The following is a 22,059-nucleotide window of genomic DNA, read 5'->3' as shown; positions in this document are numbered from 1 at the left end:
AAAAATACCAGTCTTGGGGCTTCCCTGGTGGCACAGTGGTTAAGAATCTGCCTGTCAATGCAGGGGACACAGGTTCGATCACTGTTCTGGGAAGATCCCACAGGCCGTGGAGCAACTAAGCCCGGGTGTCACAGCTACTGAGCCTGCGCTCTAGAGCCCACAAGCCACAACTACTGAAGGCCGCGTGCCTAGAGCCTGTGCTCCACAACAAGAGAAGCCACCACAATGAAAAGCCCGCACACCGCAACGAAGAGCAGCCCCCGCTCGTGGCAACTAGAGAAAGCCCGCGCACAGCAACGAAGACCCAATGCAGCCAAAAATAAATAAATAAATTTATTTTAAAAAAATACCAGTCTCCCCATTTTATTTTATTTTTTTATTCTTATTTTTTAACGTTTTCATCTTTAATGAACTGACTTTGGAAATAACATTCATTTCCATGAAACCAATACTACAGTTTTCGGAGTCACAGTAAGACACACAGAATTATATCTGTAATTAATATGAATGCCAACATTTCAAGCAGTAACTTCTGTTATATGGCAAACAAAATCAAGAAAGCAACCGTCAAACAAGAGACCCATAGCTTCAGACAAGTCAAATCCCAGGACAGCGTATGAGAACAGCTGCTGTTTCAGTGAAGGGTTTCTGGCAAAACCAATGAGGCTGCCAAAGGCTGTTCCAATAACAGCACCAGAATCAGCCACTCCTACTGCTGCAGCACCTGCACCAATAAAATTGGCTGTAGTATCAATGTCTCTGCTGATTGCACTGGTCTAAAACTCCCTTTGGATTAACTGAGACACACCATTCTGGGCCCCATTAAGTACTGAAGAGCCCTCTCCAGTCCTAGCCTCTGGTCGAGATAACACTGATGCAGAAACTGGTCTGGATCCAACTCTGGATCCAACTCGGATCAGAGCAGGGTACAGGCGAGCTTGCACAGGCGAACATCTTGCACTCTTCAGGGCAGCTGGAGAACTTGGTTGACAGGCAACGTGGGCTCCTCTCCTGTCCTCTCTTCCCAGGAGGTGGCAGTGGCTGTGGTGGTAGAGGTCAAAGGAATGGGGCTCCCCATTGTAAAACAAAGTCAACAGCAGTTCATTTTGTGTAGGAGGAAGTCAGCTGTATCCTTCCTGTCATCCTACCTGCCCTCACACTGATATGGACTAGGCTCCCTATTGTAGAGAATAAATTGAGTCATAGAGCAGGGAGGGCCCCTCCTTAACATCAAAGAGCTCCTCGGCCACAGAAGGCTCCCCATTCCACATTTGGTCGCCATCACAGCAAGAGCTGAAATAACTAATACAAGTTATGTAGCATCTTGCAGAGTGCTGGGCACAACTGCATGTCTGCTGAGTGAATCATGCATGAATGAAGGAATTTAGCTGCTTCCCTTAGACAGTGCTTTCTACTTGGGAAAATCAGGAGCTGTCCTTGCCATTCCAAAGACTGGGTTTCTCCGGGGGCAGGTGAGAAAGACAAGGGAGCTAATACAGAGTTCCCTCTCTGAGTGAACAGTCAGATGGTCTTCCCAGCTTTTAAGGGAACATCATTGACCCTGACTGACTCATAAACAGAGAAAAAAAGGATTGAGGAACTCGGCACCTCTGGGCTTCGTCTGCTTTGACCTTGGGTTAGGACCTGAGATCAAGAATAAATCCTATGCTCTTGTAATCCATAGCCGTAACTTTCCTTCTATTTGGTGCTGTGGTTAGTTCCCAGCATCTTTATTCTCAAAGAATGTGGCACAGAAAGTTAATGTCAACATGAGGAAGAAAGATGGACATTTCTGGGTTTCCCTGGTGGCGCAGTGGTTGAGAGTCCGCCTGCCGATGCAGGGGACACGGGTTCGTGTCCTGGTCTGGGAAGATCCCACATGCCGCGGAGCGGCTGGGCCTGTGAGCCATGGCCGCTGAGCCTGCGCTCTAGAGCCTGTGCTCCGCAGCGGGAGAGGCCACAACAGTGAGAGGCCTGCGTACTGCCAAAAAAAAAAAAAAAAAAAAAAAAGAAGATGGTCCTTTCTTCTCAAGAATGTGCAAAGCTATTTATGCCCTGGGCCTGCAGCACAGGGACCATACTGGCTCTGGCCCAAAAGGCCCCCAGGGTGGCAATGCATCTTTATTCTGGCTTGCTCTGGGAGCCAAAGCCCCAGGAAGCCCAACTCTCTCTGCTCTGGGGGACCCTTCCTAGAATTTGACAGGGAGGAGATTGTCTCATCTACAATTTCTCCAAGTTGCCATGATTGGCATTTTGAATGGAACAATTTTGTGCTGCTGGAGATTGCCCTGTACATTGTGAGATGCCCACTAAATTCCAGGGGTGTCCCACAGTCGCAGTGACTCTCCCAACACACCACACACACACACACACACACACATACACACACACAAATTTCCAATACTGCCTGTAGGGGTAGCCTGGCCCCTGGCTGAGAGCCACTGGGCTGGTAGCGCCCTTACATGTTTGAGAAACAGAAGACCCAAAGGTTGAGTGACAGGTCCAAGGCTCCCCTCTCAGATCTGATGACTTCTAGTCCAGCTGCTCTTGAAATGATGGATACTCATGCAAACAATCATGGGATGCCACAGCACCGCAGAACCTCAAAGCAGATAGCCAGCTGTCTCAATGGCATAGAGAAACCACGGCACAGAGAGAAAAAATAACCCCACAGTGACCAGAGAGTGAGCAAATGTGAGGGGGGGTCAGATTCCCGGAGGATACATTTTCCTAGGTCCTGCTTAGCTTAGTAAGTCCCGCTGCCTGGTTGGTAACAGGTCAATGCAACAGCCCCCTGGCAGGTGGGGCTTTGTAGTTACCAGCATCCCAAGGTCAACATGGAGGCAGGGTAGCTCAGTGAGAGCCAGCCCCCTGTCTGTAGGTTAGAGCCGGGGCAGCCAGGGGTCCAGCCTTCATCTCAAGTCTCCGGCGGGCTCAGCGGGAGTGGAGGCCACTCTATCACAGGCTGCCAACCCCTTTCTGGGATCCTCACAATCTCCATTGGGATATACGACTGTCAGTGCCACCTCCTCCTCAGGGTCCTGGAAGCTATCTGGAACACAAGAGAAGGAATCACCCAAGGAGAAGATAAAGTTTATGAGTGGGTAAGCTGGGAATGAAAGGGAAGGAGTCGGCCCCAGTGACTATCTACTTTAAAAACACAACAAAATACGGAGCGAAAACCTTAAAAATGTACATACCCTTTGACCCAGCAATTCCACTTCTAGGATTTTATCCTAAGGAAATAATTAGGAATAATTAGTGGAACTGCTCCAGCCATCTTACTACCAGCCTACGGATGAAACAGCACTGAGGACGGCCCAGCAAAGAGAAGGAAAAAGCCTGGGTCCTTGAAAGTGTTGCTGGACCCCTAAATCAACCAGCCCTGAAACTGACTCCACCTCTTGACTGTCTTTTAGGTGAGATGATGAATTCCTTGTCTGCTTCTGCTAGTTTGAGTCATGGCTTCTTTACCTATAACTGAGAGCATCCTAACTGATTCGATATCTGACAAAGGGACTGGCTGAGTAAAGTGTGGCTCAGTCACATTATGGGATTCAGGCATTAAAAATGATGTATAGGACTTCCCTGGTGGTGCAGTGGTTAAGAATCTGCTTGCCAATGCAGGGGACATGGGTTTGATCCCTGGTCTGGGAAGATCCCACATGCCGTGGAGCAACTAAGCCCGTGGGCCACAACTGCTGAGCCTGCGCTCTAGAGACCGCAAGCCACAACTACTGAAGCCCACGTGCCGAGAGTCCACGCTCCGCAATGAAGAGTAGCTCCCGCTCACCACAACTAGAGAAAGCCCGCACGCAGCAACGAAGACCCAACGCAGCCCAAAAAAAAAAAAAAAGATGTATAAAATTCCATAGGACTAAACACACACGCACACACACAAGTAAAATTCAGGAAATCTGAATAAGGTCTGTGGATTGTTTCAATGTCAACACCCAGGTTGTGATATTATCCTATAGTTTTGCAAGATGTACATGGGGGAAAACTGGGCAAGATGAACGCAGGATCTCTTAATGTGATTTCTTACAACTGCATGTGAATCTACAATTACCTCAAAAAAAAAAAAAAGATGAAAGATGTTGACATATACTTATCGCTGTGGAATACTGCACAATCACAGTATGTTATTGATAAAGAAAGCAGATTCTAAAACAGTGTATGTAAATGTATGTATGTACAATCTGCTATTTATTATGTATATTATAAATGTTTATGTATAGTCTGCACATGCAATTTGCATTTAATACATTCACTTCTACATGAGACTCAACAATTTGGTATATGCTACAGAGAGAAGTGATCAAAGAGTTACATAAAGTTGTTTATGGGGACTTCCCTGGTGACACAGTGGTTAAGAATCTGCCTGCCAGTGCAGGGGACACAGGTTCGAGCCCTGGTCCAGGATGATCCCACATGCCGCGGAGCAACTAAGCCCCTGAGCCACAGCTACTGAGCTTGTGGCCACAACTACCGAAGCCCACGTGCCCTAGAGCCTGAGCTCTGCAACAAGAAAAGCCACCTCAATGAGAAGCCTGAGCACCACAATGAAGAGTAGCCCCTGCTCACCGCTCCTAGAGAAAGCCCAAGCGCAGCAACGAAGACCCAACGCAGCCAAAAAAAACGATAAAAAAATGTTTATGATTCCTTTGCTTTTTCTCCCCTTTAGTTTCCAGATACATCCAAAATGATGATGGAAAGGTTGAAGTTAACATTTTTGCAATTAAATATATTAAATATGTGATGCATTTTGCAGATGATTTATATATTATATAGAAGTGAATTTATTAAAATTTAAGTAGTACAAGGCAATATAAATAGATAGCTAGATAGACAGACAGACCGAATGGTCTACCCTAATTATAGTTACCTCTGAGTGGGGGAATTAAATGAATGATTTTTAATATTTGTGTTTCTTCTTTTGTATTTTTTGAGCTTTTAATTGTGTAGACAGAATTCTAAGACAGCCCCCAAGATTCCCATTCCTTGGTGTACTTATCCTGAATAATCCCCTCCTCTGAGTGTGGGTGGGACCTGCGATTATGATGAGATAGTCATGCCATAGATTTGGGTATGTGACGAAGGTGATGGGGAGTCACTCCTGTGATTATGTTATGTTATAGGAGACTGGAGATTCTCCTGCTGATGCAGGGAGCAGCTGCTGTGAAGTGAGTGAGCCTGGGAGAGGAGGCAGCTTCAGGGCCTCTTGGAGGTGACAGCCAGCAAGTGCTCCAGCAGGGTGCAGTCCCCTCCTCGGTGGGCTCTGCCTCTGGTCTCTCACTGCTCCTGCAGTCCAGTCACATCTCTACACACCCTGGTCAGTGCACACCCCTGCTCAGAAGTCGCCAGGGCTCCCTATTCCTGAGAGACTTGGGTCCAGGGCCCTGATTTGGCTCCAACTCTCCTCTTCAGCCTCGGCCCTCACCAGTCTCCTTGTGCACCTCACCCCCAGGGCACTCTTGGCAGGGGTCCCTTTTCTGAGCTTGACAGCATGCTGTCAAGCCTTGTTCATGCTGCTCCCTCTCCAAATCTTCCCATTTCTAAGAAAATCCCCCAACCTCCAGCTCAAAAGTCACTTGTTAGAGCTTCCCTGGTGGCGCAGTGGTTGAGAGTCCGCCTGCCGATGCAGGGGACACGGGTTCGTGCCCCGGTCCGGGAGGATCCCACAGGCCACGGAGCGGCTGGGCCCGTGGGCCATGGCCGCTGAGCCTGCGCGTCCGGAGCCTGTGCTCCGCAACGGGAGAGGCCACAACAGTGAGAGGCCCGCGTACCGCAAAAAAAAAAAAAAAAAAAAAAAAAAAAAGTCACTTGTTAAACTCCCTGGATCCTCAGGGGAGACAATGCGTTTGACTCCAGGTGCCCCATCACGTAGTACGTCTGGCAACTGTCTTCCAGCCCCGCCCACAACCCCTTCCTTAGGCAGAGACTCCTGGGGCGAGAGCCCCGCTGACCCAGCCTGAGTGCCGGCTGGCTGGGGGTCAAGGCACCTCACGTTGCTCATCCCCACACCCCGCACAAGGCAAGGGCTTTGCCGATGGTGGGCCATTCCATCCCTATGGTCCCCTGTGTGCACGTGACCGTAACCCCAAGCCCCCCTCGGGGTCTAGGAAGCCAGGAAGGTGACACACTCACCGTGAGCTGGGTCACTGGGGGAAGTGTCATCTGGGTCCTTCCCCCGGCTCCAGGGACCCCAGGAAAAGCATGCCAGCAGTCCTGGGAGGCCGGGTCTCTCCCAGGCTCCTTCTGCTAGAAAAAAACACAAAGTCCCGGAGGCAGTGGGGTCAGATGGTGCTTGACACGACTGAGAGACTTTCTGTTCAGCCGACCAAGAGCTTCAACTGTCAACTGCCCTAGTTGTAACTGCCTGATTAAAAAAGAAAGATTCTGATTTGCAAAAGGGGGTGGGTTTTTGAGCTTTAAAAAAAAAAAAAAACCAAAAAGAAAGACTGCTTTTATATACATATTACCTCATTTCATCTTTGCAAAAACTCTATATAGGTACCACGTTGGAGAAACTACAGTAACAAAAATGATATGAAATTAATTACAATTACATAGCACCAAAGAAAAAACTCAAGAAGCAGTAATTCCCCCCCTACCCCCGGATTTTTAGTTCAAACTATTTTTTAAATTTTATTGAAGTTTAGTTGATTTATAATGTTGTGCTAATTTCAGCTGTACAGCAGTCACTCAGTCATACATATATACTTTTTTCATATTCTTTTCCATTCTGGTTTTTCACAGGATACTGAAAATAGTTCCCTGTGCTATACAGTAGGACCTTGTTGTTTATCCATCTTATATACAGTAGTTTGCATCTGCTCATCCCAAACTCCCAATCCTTCCCTCCCCCACCCCTCCTCCTGCTTGGCAACCATAAGTCTGTTCTCTATGTCTGAGAGTTTGTTTCTGTTTTGTAGGTATGTTCATTTGTGTCGTATTTAGGATTCCACATATAAGTGATACCATATGGTATTTGTCTTTCTCTTTCTGACTTACTTCACTTAGTATGATAATCTCTAGTTGCATCCATGTTGCTGCAAATGGCATTATTTCATTCTTTTTATGGCTGAGTAATATTCCATTGTGTGTGTGTGTGTGTGTGTATATATATATACATACACACACACACACAATGTGATATATATATATATCACATCTTTACCCATTCATCTGTCAATGGACGTTTAGGTTGTTTCCATGTCTTGGCTATTGTACATAGTGCTGCTATGAACATAGAGGTGTACGTATCTTTTCGAATTATAGTTTTGTCTGGGTATACGCCCAGGAGTGGTATTGCTGGATCATATGGCAACTTTATTTTTATTTTTTTGAGGAAGCTCCATACTGTTTTCCATAATCGCTGCACCAATTTACATTCCCACCAACAGTATAGAGGGCTCCCTTTTCTCCATACCCTCTCCAACATTTATTATTTGTAGACTTTTTTGGGGGGGGCCACGCAGCATGTGGGATCTTAGTTCCCCCACCAGGGTTCAAACCCGTGCCCCCTGCATTGGAAGCGTGGCATCTTAACCACTGGACTGCCAGGGAAGTCCCTATTATTCTATTTGTAGAGTTTTAAATGATGGCCATTCAACTATTCTTGAAATGGCCATCGAACTATTTCTTAACAGAAATAGAATTAATCTTTTTTGATAATCACACACAAAACAATTACATGTCGATTCGAGTTTCCTTATTATAGTACCACCTCAGTTATCGGGGGATTACTTGAGATTCCTAACCATCTGGAATAAGGTCAACTGGAACAAAGTTTTAGAAAAGGACTCCGGAGAGCCAAGACACAGAAAACCCTTTCTCATAATTCTTTACTTGGGGCCAATTTACTCTTAATCTGTACCCAATTCTAAAAAGATTGGGTACTTGTTTTTCAACCAAAATGCATCTGAATTAAGCATAAACTGGGTAAAAGAGCCCTACCAAGAGGCAGGCAACCTAAAAGTATAAGAATAGCCATCAGACAGTGAGGAAAGAGATTGGAAAACTCTGCAAGCACTAGCAAAACCTTAGCATGAATCCATGGTGTAACCCACCACAAAAGCCTGGAAGAAATTACTGGACAATGAGTTATAGTTACACCCGTGACCTTTAGTCATTAATGAAAGGTTTCATGTTCAGTATGTTTTGATAAAAGTACATTCGACTTTAACACAATATATAGAATGATTCCCTTACAGAATGTTAAAAATTTGAAATGTTAGTGTTTAAAAAGAGGCAAGGATTCTGCATGCCAAGCCGGGTGTCAGGAAATGGGAATACAGTGGTGATTAAACTCACAAGGGAAAGTGACAAAACCATGCAGAAGCAGGTTCGGGGGTTTCATTTGTGAACTTGCAAATGGGAGTGGGCAGGTCAGGGAAGGCTTTCTGGAGGAGGAAGTCCAGTCCTGAATGGTGAGATGGGATTGGTCAGGAAAAGGAGGATGGAAGAAAAGGCTTTTCTCTCTGAGGCAACTGCAATGTAAAAAAGGGTTAGGGGCCTCCCTGGTGGCGCAGTGGTTGAGAGTCCGCCTGCCGATGCAGGGGATACGGGTTCGTGCCCCGGTCTGGGAGGATCCCATATGCCGCGGAGCGGCTGGGCCCGTGAGCCATGGCCGCTGGGCCTGCGCATCCGGAGCCTGTGCTCCGCAACGGGAGAGGCCACAACAGTGACAGGCCCGCATACCGCAAAAAGAAAAAAAAAAAAAAAAAAAAAAAAAAAAAAAAGGGTTAGAAGCCCAGAGCAAACTTGGCTCTGGGGAATTAAAAGTTGTTCCCTGGGGGTGGGGGGATGAATTGGTAGATTGGGACTGACATGTATACACTAATATGTATAAAATGGATAACTAATAAGAACCAGCTGTATAAAATCATAAATAAAATAAAATTCAAAAAAAAAAAGTTGTTCCCTGGGAATAAGAGATGTTTAAGAGACAAAGGGCTCAGAGAATTTTCTAGGTACAGGCTCATTAGGGGACAGAAAATTTTCCCCATGGGGCCAGGTCAGCAAAGGTGCTGGCAGCAACAATCCGAATGACAATCCACCTCAGGACGTTCTCCATGTCTTTCAGAATGCTGGCCCTTGAGTTTCAAATTTAGCTGGCTTCCTCACAGACTCAACCGAAGAGTTGTGGGAAGGGGAGGGGAAGGTTAGGGCAGGCTCCACAGCTGAGAGGAATGGTCTTCACCTAGGCAGGCCAAGCTGGCAGGTAAGTCTGTGACATTTGTGACATCAGAGGTACCAGGTCTCCTTGTAGGAAAAGCCCCACCCCCGACCCCTGTAAGTCTGGCATCACCCAGTTGCTGAGTTAACACACCTATGCCCAGGGAGGAGGAACACAGCCTCTGTCGTCATTAACTCTTTAGCAAGAAGGTTGGCAGAGGCTGGAAAGCTTGGAGGGCGGCAGGTGCTGGAGAGGAGTGGGGGGAAGGAAGCTAGAAGCTAGAAGCTAGATCACTCCGGCATTTCACAGCTTTGCCAGTTCCAGCTGTACTTAACATCCATATTTTAATCTCGGGGCACTGGAAATCTTCTGTAAAACCCTGTGTACCCGGATGGAGGAGATTCTGACCCTTTTGCTGATGGCAGCAGTCATTGGGGCTCGGAGAAGACCCGTACTCCCCTCCCCACACTTCAGGAGAGTGGGGAGGGAAGAGAGGGAGACACTGCAGTGGGTAGCCAAGAAGGACTGGGAGACTCTAGGCCCTCAGTCCCTCACATCCTTTCTCCCCTCACCTCCAAGTCCCCGGCATTTATTCCTTGCCTTCTTCTTTTGACCCCGCGGCGTTTCACCGTCGCGTCTCCAGAGCATCCCTAGCTGTGCGCGTCCTAGCAGCTCCTGGCACCGGATATTCCCCCTAGTCCCAATTTTGTCCTCCTCCCACCTTGAAACTGGTGCATCCCAAGGCTTTCCCGTCTCCTCCTCCCCTCCTCCCCAATCCCAGATCTTTGCCCAGCTCAGTCCAGCCCTCTTTCCACCAACCTCCCCTGCTTTCCGCTTGCCCCCTCGGCTTTCCTAAGCACTCAGAATCCCATGCACTCAGGATCCTCCCGGGACAGACTCGGCCCGTTGCCCAGGGTCCGCTCCGCCCTACCTGGGAGGCCTAGTGCTAGGCACCTCCTCTCTCCCGGCCTCGGTTTACCTCGGTGTACCATGAGGGGGGCGCTGGCCAAAAAAGCTGGCCTTCCCCCAGCCGCCGCCCGCCCACGCCGTCCGGGACCTCGAGCCCACTCACCTGGTCGCAAGGGCCCGGCGGCTTGCAGGGCCCTGCAGGCGGCCGCCTGAACAGTCAAGCTGGAAGCCGGGTAGCCGGGGCAGTAGGTGGCCGCCTGCACCGGGCCTCCCGCCTGGCGGCCGAACACCGTGCGCAGCAGCGCCTCCAGTAGCCGCAGCTCCGGAGCCACCGCGTCCTCGGGCTCCGCCTCGGCCACCAGCACCCCGACCAACGCCGCGCCGGGCCGCCGCCGGCTGCGCACGTCCCGCAGCATCTCCCGCAGGTGGCGCCGCGGCTCCCGGGATGCCAGCGATGACGCGCGGCACAGAACGAAGACCAGCGGTGAGCGGATGGCGCGCGCCCGGGTCTCGGGCACCTTCTGCGCCCCCGGCGCCCTGGGCCCCGCGCCCTCGGCCGCCGCGCCGCCCGGCTTGCCCGCGGCTCGCTGGGGCGGGAACACAGCCCGGGCGAAGTCCCACAGCAGCGCGCGGCTCTGCTCGCGCTCCCACAGTTCGCCCACCAGCAACACCTGCCCGCAGCCGCCCGCCGCCTCCACCAGCGCCTGGAAGGGCGGCTCAGCCGGGTGCGCGGGCCGGGCAGCCAGCGCCTCCAGCTCGCGCTCCATGCTCGCCGCCTCCCGCCTTCTGCGGCCCCTGCTGCCCTGCCGGGCCAGCTGCCTGCCTCTCGGGGCGGCAGCGGCGGCGGCGGCGGCCGGGAGGACACGCCCCCGAGGGCTGCGCCCCGCCCGACTCCCGTCCCGCGGGCCGGGATCGCCCAGCTCCAGCCGGCTGCTGGGCCGGAGCGGAGGCTCTCTCCCAGGCCTCTAATGGTGGCGCCTCCCGCGGTCCCTGCGGCAGACGCGGGGAAACTGAGCCGTTCATCTATCTATCCACCCATCCATCCATCCAACATTTATTGAACAGCTACTAGGTGTACAGGAGCCGAAGGTAGAGGAAGACAGAAAATTATCATGTGAGCAAATGGACCTTCACAAGCTAGATTGGTCTGAGGCCTGGAGCAGATAGATTTCTGAGTTCTCATGGTTCGGGGACAGGAAGTTTTGGAGGCCGGGCTGCCCGTGGCTGCTGCTTTGAAGTGAAGCTGGCGGGTGGGGCAGGGCACCAGATAAGGGGGTAGTGAGGTGAGAAAAGAAGGGAAGCAGGGGTCTCTTCTGTTGCTTCTGTCCTTGACTCACCCTTTGGGCCTTCAGCATTTAACAAAAATTAATTGAGGGCTCATTGTTTCAACAAGTCCTTATGACCTGCGGGGCATTGCCCTCCGCACTGGGAAGTGGAGGCAGATCGTGTTGCTCCCTGTGGAACGGAAAGTCTAGGGGAGCAGATGTGGGGCAGGATGGTGTTCTGATCTATGTGTGCAGGAGGGGGACAAGAGGATGTCAGTAGGCCAGGTCAGAAGCAAAAATGCATTTCCTTTCATTCTAAGGGTCTAAGTCAGCTTCGCCCAATAGAACATTTGGTGGTGATGGAAGTGTTTTATATTATCTGTACTGTCCAATGCAGTAGCCACTAGCCCTATGTGGCTATTATGGAGCACTTGAAATCTGGCTAGTGCAAGATTTAGATTTTATTTCATTTCAATTAAGTGTAAATAACCACATGAAGTGGGTGGCTAGGGCATTGGGCAGCGCTGGTCAACGCTCTTTACCTCTCCTCTATTACTCGGTATAGACCAAAGGCCCCTTTGGGTCAATAACTTGTTAATACTCAGCTCTCTCCTTCACCGTATAACCCACAACCTGCTCTTGTAGTTACTCTGTTTCCTGCCCCCTGTAATTATGTTGAAACATCTCCTCCTGGAGAGTTTGTATGTCCATTCAATAAAGCAAACCTTTTTTGAGCACCTCCTGTGTGCAAGCAGTGGGGATTCAAACATACCCAAGCAGCTCTGCCCTAAGTCTGATCATCCTACAGTGGTATAGCCAATGTTGGGGGGAAGGACCCCATATCTTTGTTGTGGTCTTTGTTGTGCCTCTCTATACCATCTCTGCCCATGATGGATATCCAGGGGCTTAGACGGGAAAAACACAAGATATGGAGCAAGCAGCCCTAGGCTGGAGTCAGGTTGGGTTCCAGCACCAGCTCAGTGATTCAGCCAACCAATCTGTATTTATCGAACATCTCTACCATGAACTGTGCCGGAGCTGGGAACACAGCTGTGAACAGGCCAAGTTCCTACCTTTGTGGAGCTGACGGTCTAGTGGAGGCTGGGAGAGAAAGACGATAAACAAGTAAATGCATAAATAACAGCTTCAGATGGTGATTGGTGCAATGAAAAAAATAATGCAGGGCTGACACTATGGTAATGTGCTTGAGATGCTGGCCCATTACTGTGAATACAATCCTGAAGATGCCACGGAAGCAAGAAGGGGGTTGAAGAGGACTGAGAAACAAACCTAAAAACTATGAGACGTGCCCCCCCCACCCTACCTTCCTGGAGGCCGCAGGTGGTTGGGTTGTGGTGTGTGGGAGAGAAACAGAAGTCCTTTCCAGATGTTCCTAATCTTCTAAAATTAAAACAATATGTGTGTGTGTGTGTGTGTGTGTGTGTGTGTGTACAGAAGAATATATTCAAAAAGTAGTCATACTCATCTCTAGATATTAAGAATGACAGGTAATTTTAATTTTTATTTTGTCCTTTTTGCTTATCTGTATTTTCTAACTATAAAATAAATGGGATACCTTTGTTATAAGAAAACAATGAAAGCTATTTGTTTAATCAGATTTCTGGAAAGTATAAGCCAGTGCAGATTTAATCAATACATGAATTAAGATTCATTTCAGCTACTAATGACACAGACTACAAATAACAGTGGCATAAACACAATGAAAGTTTATTTTTCTCTCTTGTAGAAGTTTGGAGGTGGACAGTTCATGGCTGATGTAGTAGCTCTGTTTTACTAGGTCTTTGAAGACTCAGTTTGCATTCCAGATCACTATTCCCCCATCTCTTCTTCATGATTCAAACTCGCAGCTAAAGCTCCAGTCATTACCTCTGTGTTCCAGGCAGCTGGATAGCAGAGGGCTGAGGAAGGAACAAAAATCAATTGACTTCAGATTTCTTAATAGTAACACTGGATTTAAGAAGATAGAGACTGTCCTGGTGGTCCAGTGGTTAAGACCCTGCACTTCCGCTGCAGGAGGCACAGGTTCTATCCCTGGTTGGGGAGTTAGGATTCTACATGCTGTGTGGCGCAGCCAAAAAAAACGATAGTTGAATAATATTTTTAAAGTATCAAAGAGAAAGAACTTTGAAGCTAGATTTTGCTAAATTATCAGGCATATACAGGAGATAACGCCTTTATCACCTACAGCCCCTCTTTGAAAGCACCGTTAGAGGAAACATTCCAACAAGAAGAGAAATAAATACAGGCAGCTCAACAATAGGGAGTAAGAGGGATTAAACCACTTGTTTAAATTATTCTTGTCTAAGTAAATGGTGCAGTGTGGTGCCTGCAAAGCACAGCTTGGGTGGGCATAAGCTGGGAGGGTGGCAGAGTGGCTGGGAGCCCTACCAGGTAAGTGGAAAAGGAATTGTCCCTATTTGGTTACCTTTTTGAGGAAGAGAGGAAAACTTATCAGCTGATTAGAGAGGAACTCTCAGAGGTGCTGGTGTTTTTGTTTTGTTTTTTTTGGCCGCACTGCACGGCATGGGGGATCGAACCCATGCCCTCTGCATTAGAAGTGCAGAGTCTTAACCACTGGACCGCCAGGGAAGCCCCTGTGCTGGTGTTTTTGTACTTTCTCGTGAGGCTTGTCTAAAACCAACACTCTATGCCTCTCCAGCTATTTATTCTCTGTCTCTAAATTTCCAGGTAACCATACCAAACTTTCCAGTGGTGGGCTGGAGGATGGATCACACGGGGTGGGGCTTTAAACAAAGGTCAGAGTCCAGGGCCAGTGAAGTTTATCTTTACCTGTATTATTTACATGGCAAAGGTTCAGGTAGTAAATTAACAGGAAACTCCAAAGACCTTAGGAAAAAGGCAGGATGCCAAGGATATTTCTTCCTCCCCCCTGTCCATGCCCTAAAAATCATTAAACAACCAGGCTTTTTCTTGTTTCTCTGGTTTATCAATGGAGATGTAAAGTGAAACTGGGATTTCTGAAACAGTTTGCTTCTTCATGTTCACTCAAGCAGAACTTGGGAGGAGGAGTGACAGAAAAGTGCTGATGTGGAAAACAAGTAGTCTTGGTTGAGTTGCAGGTCCTTTCCTTCTCCTCTCGTCTCCCTCTCTTTCATCCTATTCTCCTTTTCTTCCTTCCCCTCGCCTCCCTTCCCCTCCCCCTTTCCCGTGTCCCCACCGTTTCCTTTTCTCCTTTATCATCACTCTTCCTTCCCTCTTTCTTTCCTCTCTTTTGTCCTTCCACACTCTCTTTTCTCCCCAAGACAATTGTTTTGGGAGCTTCGAGGAAGGTGGCACCTGGGGAGATTTTATGGGCTTCCTGGTGAGACAGATAGAGGAAAAAAGATCTTAAATGTGATGAAGACCATGGAGGGAAAGGAAATTGGGGGACCCCCTGGGCCACAGAGGAATGAGGTTGGGGTGGGAGGAGGCATGGGAGGACGTTCAAAGCCTGGGTCCAGGGAGGAACTGTGGGCCCCATGGTGGAGCAGCCCCCTCTGACAGGGACAGGGTAAAGGGACAAATTAGGTAATTAAATAGTTAATCCCACTAGGGGATTGTAAGTAAACAAAAAATATGGGAGACCCCTGGAAGTTAATGATCACTCAAGAAAGCAGGTTTGCTTAACCACAAAACCAAGCAGACCTGCTTAGCAACAAAACCATGCAATAGAAGCATGAGACATGCCCCAAAACAATAAAAAAATGGTGGCATGAGACCCACATCCTGCCCAGTGAGCTCAGTAAGTTAATGATCCCTAGGACATGCTCTCTGCACACATAAAAACACAATAATTTATGGAAAGGTGACATTTCAAAGTGAAAGACCCTCATTGTACTGAGACCTGAAATAGTTTTTCCATAGTGCCACGACAGTCTTGGCTTGACAATATAGGGACAAGAAAACTCCCTTGCCCAACCTGGAGAAGGAGCTGATGATGGAAGTGTGATGTCTACTCAAGAATGAGGAAGAGGGGGGTCTTTTCCCCCTCCCCACTTTTCCTTTGATTATAAAACTGTAGCCCACTAAGTTCTTAGGGTGGCACCCTCTCACCCTCACAAGCGTCCTATTCTAATAAATCATTTCTTATCTATTACTTTGCCTCTCACTGAATTCTTTCTGTGCTGAGACATAAAGGACCAGAGCTCCTTGGAGCCCCCCAAAGCACCACTTAGCTGTTTCACCTCTGTGTCCTGGCTGCTGGATGACCAGACAGGGCACCAGTGTGCTAGGACTTCATTTCCTCATTGTTGGGGAAGAAAAGGATTCCTTTCCTCCATTCTGGGTTCTTTGGCTGGTTCAGTAATTAAATCGACAGGCAACAAATTAATAGGAGAAAAACAAATTTAATTATGTGCATATCGGAGCCCCACAAAGACAGGAGATGCAAAGGCAGTTGGGCGATGGAGGCTTACATGCCATCCTGAGCTGAGGAAAGGGTTAGGGGCCTGCGGATCCAGAGGGGAGGAGGGCCACTCACAGGAAGATGAGAAGAGCAGGTGGTTGGCAACCAGATGTTTGCCCTGCCATGCAGGTAAGTCTTTCAGATTAGAAAAAAAGTTATCTCTGTTAATAGCTGTCTTTTTGGTACAGGCTTCCTTTTTAAAATCTTTTAGGCAGTTAAGGGAGAGGTAGGACTTCCCTGGCAGTCCTGTGGTTAAGACTTCATGCTCCCAAAGCAGGAGGCATTTGTTCAGTCCCTGGTTGGGGAACTAAGATCCTGCATGCTGCATAGTGTGGCCAAAAAAAAAAAGAGGAGAGGTAAAAATCTTTCCCTAAGTTTGTTGGGTCTTGATTGCCTTCACCTCAAAATAATCCACACGCCAAAGTTTTGGGGTGGCATATTCTGCTCCGCTTCATCGAATACCTGGCCAGGACTGGTTCCCATCAGGGCACTGGGAGTGCAGATCTGTGTGACAGCTGGTGTTCTTCTGGGAGTTAAGCATCTCAGTTTTCCCTGAACTCTAGGGGTCTAATGAAGGTTTGTTAAGAAGCCTGGGAGGGGATGCTGAGCCAGAGACCCTGGCTTAAGCCCCTACAGTACCCCTGCTGGGCCCACGTTGGTTTGCTGCTGTCAGGAGGAGAAGTGGGCAGCCCCCCAGGGCACACCTGCACTGGCTGAGTGAAGGGTAGCGGCAGGGAGGTAATCCTCCATCAAGACACCTGTACTCAGGCCGCCCTCCAGCCATCTATTCCATCCCTCCTCTACCCATCCACTGAGGGGCACATGGTTGAAGACCCGGGGGCAACAACTGAAAAGACATCTGTGTGAAGCGCGGGCGCCAGCCAGCTCTGCTTGGCATCCAGGAGTGGCTGACAAGCTCGCCTGAGCAGGGTCTGCACGTCTGCATCCTTAGCCCAGCACGATGTGGGCAAAATGTGGCCTCAACCTGCAACCTCAAAGAGGGAGTCTGCACCTGCTGCCATGGCCATGGCTTCAAGGTGACTTTGTGAGGCTCTGTCAACATCTGAGAGTCTGGTAGGGCAGAGAGGAAACAACAGCTGACCTGTGCTATAAGGACGGGGTGACCTTGAAGCCAGTCAACTTGGTCCTCCTTTAAAATCTGCCTGGCCAGATGAAGTTAGAGCTTGAGACTGAGCCCCCCAGATCCAGCCTTATGTTAGAATGGAGCTGGCCAAGAGTGGCCAGGAAGTGGCCAGGGACTCTAAGAATGGAATGGGACTGTACCTCCCCTAGGATATCGTGAATGGACTAACCTCAACCAACCAGGCACCCTTTACCTGCCAGGCCCCTCAAGGTCAGAGTGGATGAAAGGTCAGTAATCACAGGAGGCATCCTTATTCCTCAGCCAAGGCACCGAGTGAGCACCCTTTACAGACTGTCAAATACAATGCCAGCTGTGTCCATGTGGGTGGACCTGAGGGCCAGTGCTCACCATGGACTCCCTGCTCCTGTACCTATACGTCTCATTCTGTGCACTTTCTCAGCCCCTTAGTCTCCAGCTGATGAGATCTAGGAAGTGTGTTTTGGGGATATGAACAGTGGGTGACTTCATGAACATTGTCCACAGGGAGCCTGGTATAGAACAAGGTGACCACTAAGTATTCATCTTATGATAACATTTCTTTCATTGTTGTGGAGCAACTAAGCCTGTGCGCCACAACCACTGAGCCTGCGCTCTAGAGCCCACGAGCCACAACTACTGAGCCCACGTGCCACAACTACTGAAGCTCACGCACCTAGAGCCCGTGCTCCACAACAAGAGAAGCCACCGCAATGAGAAGCCCACGCACTGCAATGAAGAGTAGCCCCCACTTGCCGCAACTAGAGAAAGCCTGCACACAGCAGCAAAGACCCAATACAACCAAAAATAAATTAAAAAACAAAAAACAAAAACCTCCTCTTCTTCCATCTGATGTTTACTTGACACCCGACACAGTAGTTATGAGCTTATCTTTATCCTCTGGATAGTGGAATGAGATTCAGAAACTCACATCCTCATGCAGCTTTATAATCCTCTAGAAGAATTCTAAGAACTTTGAATTTTTTTCTTTTCTTTTTTTTTTTTTTTTTGCGGTACACGGGCCTCTCACTGTTGTGGCCTCTCCCGTTGTGGAGCACAGGCTCCGGACGCGCAGGCTCAGCAGCCATGGCTCACGGGCCTAGCCGCTCCGCGGCATGTGGGATCTTCCCAGACCGGGGCACGAACCCGTGTCCCCTGCATCGGCAGGCAGACTCTCAACCACTGCGCCACCAGGGAAGCCCAGAACTTTGAGTTTTTAAGCTTTATTTTTTTTTCCTCTTTGGGCATGGATCTGGTACAGATCAACATCAGAAAGTCACTAGTTTCTCTGAGAGGCAAACTTGAGAAGAACAATCTGTAGTCACTGAAGCTGATTGGAGCCTCCACTGGCTTCCAGCTCCCTCAGCCATCAACACATACACCAGGGACCTGAAAACCCAGTGTGCGCTTACAGAGGAATGTATGTATTCATTACAGTGTAATTCTGAAGGCAGTGATCAATCCCCTTCTCAGCATATTTCTTGCAGAAAAAACAGAAAATAAAGACAATAAAAAAGTATCACCCACCGTCCTACTATTAACAGCTAGGGGGTTAACCTTCCAGGTTTTTAACAAAGTGTTTATTATATTCAACAAATATTTATTGAGGGCCTAGTATATATAAATCCCCGTGTTATGTCTTGGAATATGACAGAATTCAAAACCAGACACAATCTCTACTCCATGCCTCCTACCATAACCCATTTGTACAGATAGCATCACAGTGCACAGTGCTCGGATATCTGCTTTTCTCATGGAACCACATATTCTGGATATCTTTCCATGTCAACATCTATAGACTGACATTTCATTTCAAAAGGCTAAATAGTATCACGTATATGATTAACGATACTTTATTTTAATCAGTGCCCTAATGTTGGGAACTTTTTAGTACTTATAAAAAGCACCTCTGTGCACAACCTGACACATACAGGCCTTGTGCACTGGTCTTATGATTTCAAGATGCTCTTAAATCATCCTCAGATGCACTAGTGTGGAAAATTGGCTCCAAGTTGCCCATAATCTTTCTGGCTTTTCTATTTCAATGACTTCTGCCTGTACCTGGGTAATCATTTTGTGCAGGAAGCCTGACTTGTTCACATTCAGGTCTGGCTGACCGGGACTGCTTGGGAGATGATCGAAGGGAGCGCCTGGCTTCATCCTTATAATGGCCTTATTTTCTACAATGACAGCATCCTCTCACACCGGTGCTAGAGATAATTATTGTATTGCCTCATCACTTCTGGTGGTGGAAAGAACCAACTCCCTTCCTAGTTATGCCTTGTTTGAGACTTGGCATCCTCTTCCTGCAACATCCTGGTACTCATTAAGTGTGTATCTGAGAGGTGAATGCATGAATGAACAGCTCCCAGGACTGGAGAAATGATGTGAGTGAGGGACAGACATTTCACAAGTAGGAGGTAACAAGCAGGGGGTGGTAAGCAGGCTTGAGTCCAATAACATGGGTAAGTTAAAATGAATGTTTCCGTTTCTAGGAAGAAAACACTAGAACCGACACCAAGAAGCTTAGCTAAAAAAATTAACAGATGAAATAAATGGCAAACTAAATGATAATCAACTTACCCAAAATATGACAGAGAAGGGATGAATAGAAAAATAGAACAGATGGCATACATAGAAAACTAAACCAAGTTGGTAGACTGAAATCTAACCTTGTTAATAATTATTTATATCAATGCACCAAATACTTTTATGTGAAAAACAGAGATCATCAGATTGTATAAAAACACATAAAACAAGCCTCAATCAATTTCAAAGGATTGTAAACACACAGAGTATGTTATCTGAGGTATTCAATAATAATAAGATATCTAGAAATTCCTCAAATATATGGGAATTGAGCAACACACTTTCTAAGTAACCTGTGGGACAAATGAAAACAACACACGTGAAATTGGGAAACTTTTTTTTTTTTTTTTTTTTTGCGGTACGCGGGCCTCTCACTGCTGTGGCCTCTCCCATCGCGGAGCACAGGCTCCGGACGCACAGGCTCAGTGGCCATGGCTCACGGGCTCAGTCACTCCGCGGCATGCGGGATCTTCCCGGACCGGGGCACGAACCCGTGTCCCCTGCATTGGCAGGCGGACTCTCAACCACTGCGCCACCAGGGAAGCCCCGGGAAACATTTTGAATTGAATAAAAGTAAAAATAAAACACCAAAATTTGTGAGGTGCGACTGAATCGGTATGTAGAAAGACTTTGTTGTTATAGCTATGGACTGTATGTCCCTCTTTCCCCTCAACTTTTTGAACGAGAGAGCATTGCGTTTTTATGCCTCTGTCTCAGCAGCATTTGTCAGGTGTGTGGCAGGGAGCCAGCTAGTCTTTTTAGTTTACAGAATTAATCTAAAGACACATGGCGGGTGGACCAGTGAAGGTATCTGACCAGGGTTTCTGGCCCTAGGGGAGTACTCCCTGGCCACAATTGGGCCGCTGTGCAGTGAGAATCAAGCATCACTTTTCCCAACCCTAGAAGCCAGCCTGACTCGTTTCTGTCTTCATCACTAAGCTACGGAGGTGATGACAATAAAGGTGTCAGGCAGCTTGTTCTTGGGGCCCCAAACGTGGAGAGAGAGGTGTAGCCCAAGTTTGAAGAGAGCATTGGGAATCCTGTGCAAAAGGGTAGGTATGTTTAAGGATGTTCATTGTAGTACTGTTTATAAAAGTGAAAGATTGGAAAAACGTATATATCCATCAGTAGGCGACATGTTAAAAAAGGAAAAAAACAATATTGAGAATGCGCGTGTTGATCACCTCCTCAGCCTTCTATGCCTGCTTATTAAAATAACCCAATTTTCACTCAGATCATCTGCCTTCCCTCATGCAGTCTAGTCACTTTAGGGGAAACTAAAGCAACCCAACTCACGAGTGGGCCCTGGGTGGCCTAAGCCAGTCAGCACACTCCAGTCCCTCCCCATTGCTGGGGGTCATGTGACCCAAGGTGGTCCAATTAGAGTGAATTATAGGACTCTTGCTTGGAGTGCTGGGAAATGCATAGGCTTGTGGGCACTTTCTCTGGATGTTGACAAAGACCCATTGTATCTGTAGGGGAGGCAACATTTTCCCTGTACTCTCTCAGGGTTTTTTGGCTGGGCCTAAGATTTAAACTGGCATAAGACAGATTAACAAGAGAAAAGCATCCACACTTATACAAATTTTATATGACATGGGAGCCTTCATAAGGGAATGAACATCTCAAGAAATGGCAGGGGCTTCCCTGGTGGCGCAGTGGTTGGGAGTCCGCCTGCCGATGCAGGGGACGCGGGTTCGTGCCCCGGTCCGGGAAGATCCCACATGCCGCGGAGCGGCTGGGCCCGTGAGCCATGGCCGCTGGGCCTGCGCGTCCGGAGCCTGTGCTCCGCAACGGGAGGGGCCACAGCAGTGAGAGGCCCGCGTACCACAAAAAAAAAAAAAAAAAAGAAATGGCAAAACCTACCTGCTTTTATGTTAGATTGAACAAAGAGAGGCAATTGTGGAAAAGTTAGTAAACTGTGTGGGGAGGCTAAAGGAAGATAAGAATTATTTTAACAGGGTCTGTTTGTATAGAATTCTCTCAGTCTTAACGTTTTGTCCTTGATGATAAGAATGCTACTTTCTTTCTGGTACAGGGAGGACTTCTTTTATGTGGGAGCTTTTATCTCCTATTTTCAGCAAAGAAAGGGGAGATTAGAATGCCCTTCTTGCATCATCTGTGTTTTAAGTGTTTTTAGCTCAAAACAACCCTTATGCCAAAGTGGCATATTTTGGGGTAGCATATTCTGCCACCCTTCGTGGTCCTGGGTGTTTAAGGCCATGGGGCCTTCCTGGGACAGACCCTTCTCCCCATGTCCTCTGCCTGCCTCTTGTTTGTAGAAAAGCTGTCGGCTTCCCCTCAGTTACAAAAGCCTGGCTCAAGAATTAATGACTGAAAGAATGTGAACGTGTAGTGACATAAATAGCAGTTGGGCCAGGAGAACTGGTAAGAATTTAAACAGTAAATCAGTCGTGTGGCAATCACAGAATCTTTAGTTTCTCCCTGAAGTACCTAGATAGTAGTATTTGATGCACATTTCCTGAGTTGTTCTACAGATGCTAAAACCCCCACCAAATGGAAGAAGTTAAGTACTTGTTGACCATGGGCACGTAGCCTCCAGACCTAC

At 48.0% G+C, this 22,059-nt stretch overlaps 1 protein-coding gene and 1 pseudogene across 5 annotated transcripts; both read right to left on the bottom strand.

Annotated features, from left to right (window-relative positions):
- Positions 1-518: 518 nt before the first annotated feature.
- On the bottom strand, positions 519-954 carry LOC308621988 (ATP synthase F(0) complex subunit C3, mitochondrial-like; annotated as a pseudogene). Its single transcript has one exon. The product of its transcript is annotated as an ATP synthase F(0) complex subunit C3, mitochondrial-like (transcript).
- On the bottom strand, positions 922-10,897 carry LOC308621987 (uncharacterized protein C2orf72). 4 transcript variants are annotated; one of them, XR_014016550.1, is made up of 4 exons: positions 10,254-10,897; positions 6,148-6,261; positions 2,463-3,052; positions 922-1,041 (listed from the first exon to the last, which is right to left on the bottom strand). XR_014016550.1 is itself a non-coding variant. In XM_081242966.1 (4 exons), the coding sequence occupies exons 1-3, from the start codon at positions 10,855-10,857 to the stop codon at positions 3,232-3,234; spliced, it is 723 nt and encodes a 240-aa protein (XP_081099092.1). In that variant the 5' UTR covers positions 10,858-10,897; the 3' UTR covers positions 3,003-3,052; positions 3,201-3,231. The 4 variants fall into 4 exon arrangements, 3 of the variants coding, with proteins under 3 accessions (XP_081099090.1, XP_081099091.1, XP_081099092.1); XM_081242966.1 differs by lacking the exon at positions 922-1,041 and adding an exon at positions 3,201-3,236 and having other exon boundaries at positions 3,003-3,052; XM_081242964.1 differs by lacking the exon at positions 922-1,041 and having other exon boundaries at positions 2,009-3,052.
- Between the last annotated feature and the right edge of the window lie 11,162 nt (positions 10,898-22,059).

The sequence above is a fragment of the Mesoplodon bidens genome (assembly GCF_964165515.1).
Source record: "Mesoplodon bidens genome assembly, chromosome: 8".
Classification (NCBI taxonomy): domain Eukaryota; kingdom Metazoa; phylum Chordata; class Mammalia; order Artiodactyla; family Ziphiidae; genus Mesoplodon; species Mesoplodon bidens.
This window is presented reverse-complemented; position numbering and strand designations above follow the sequence as displayed.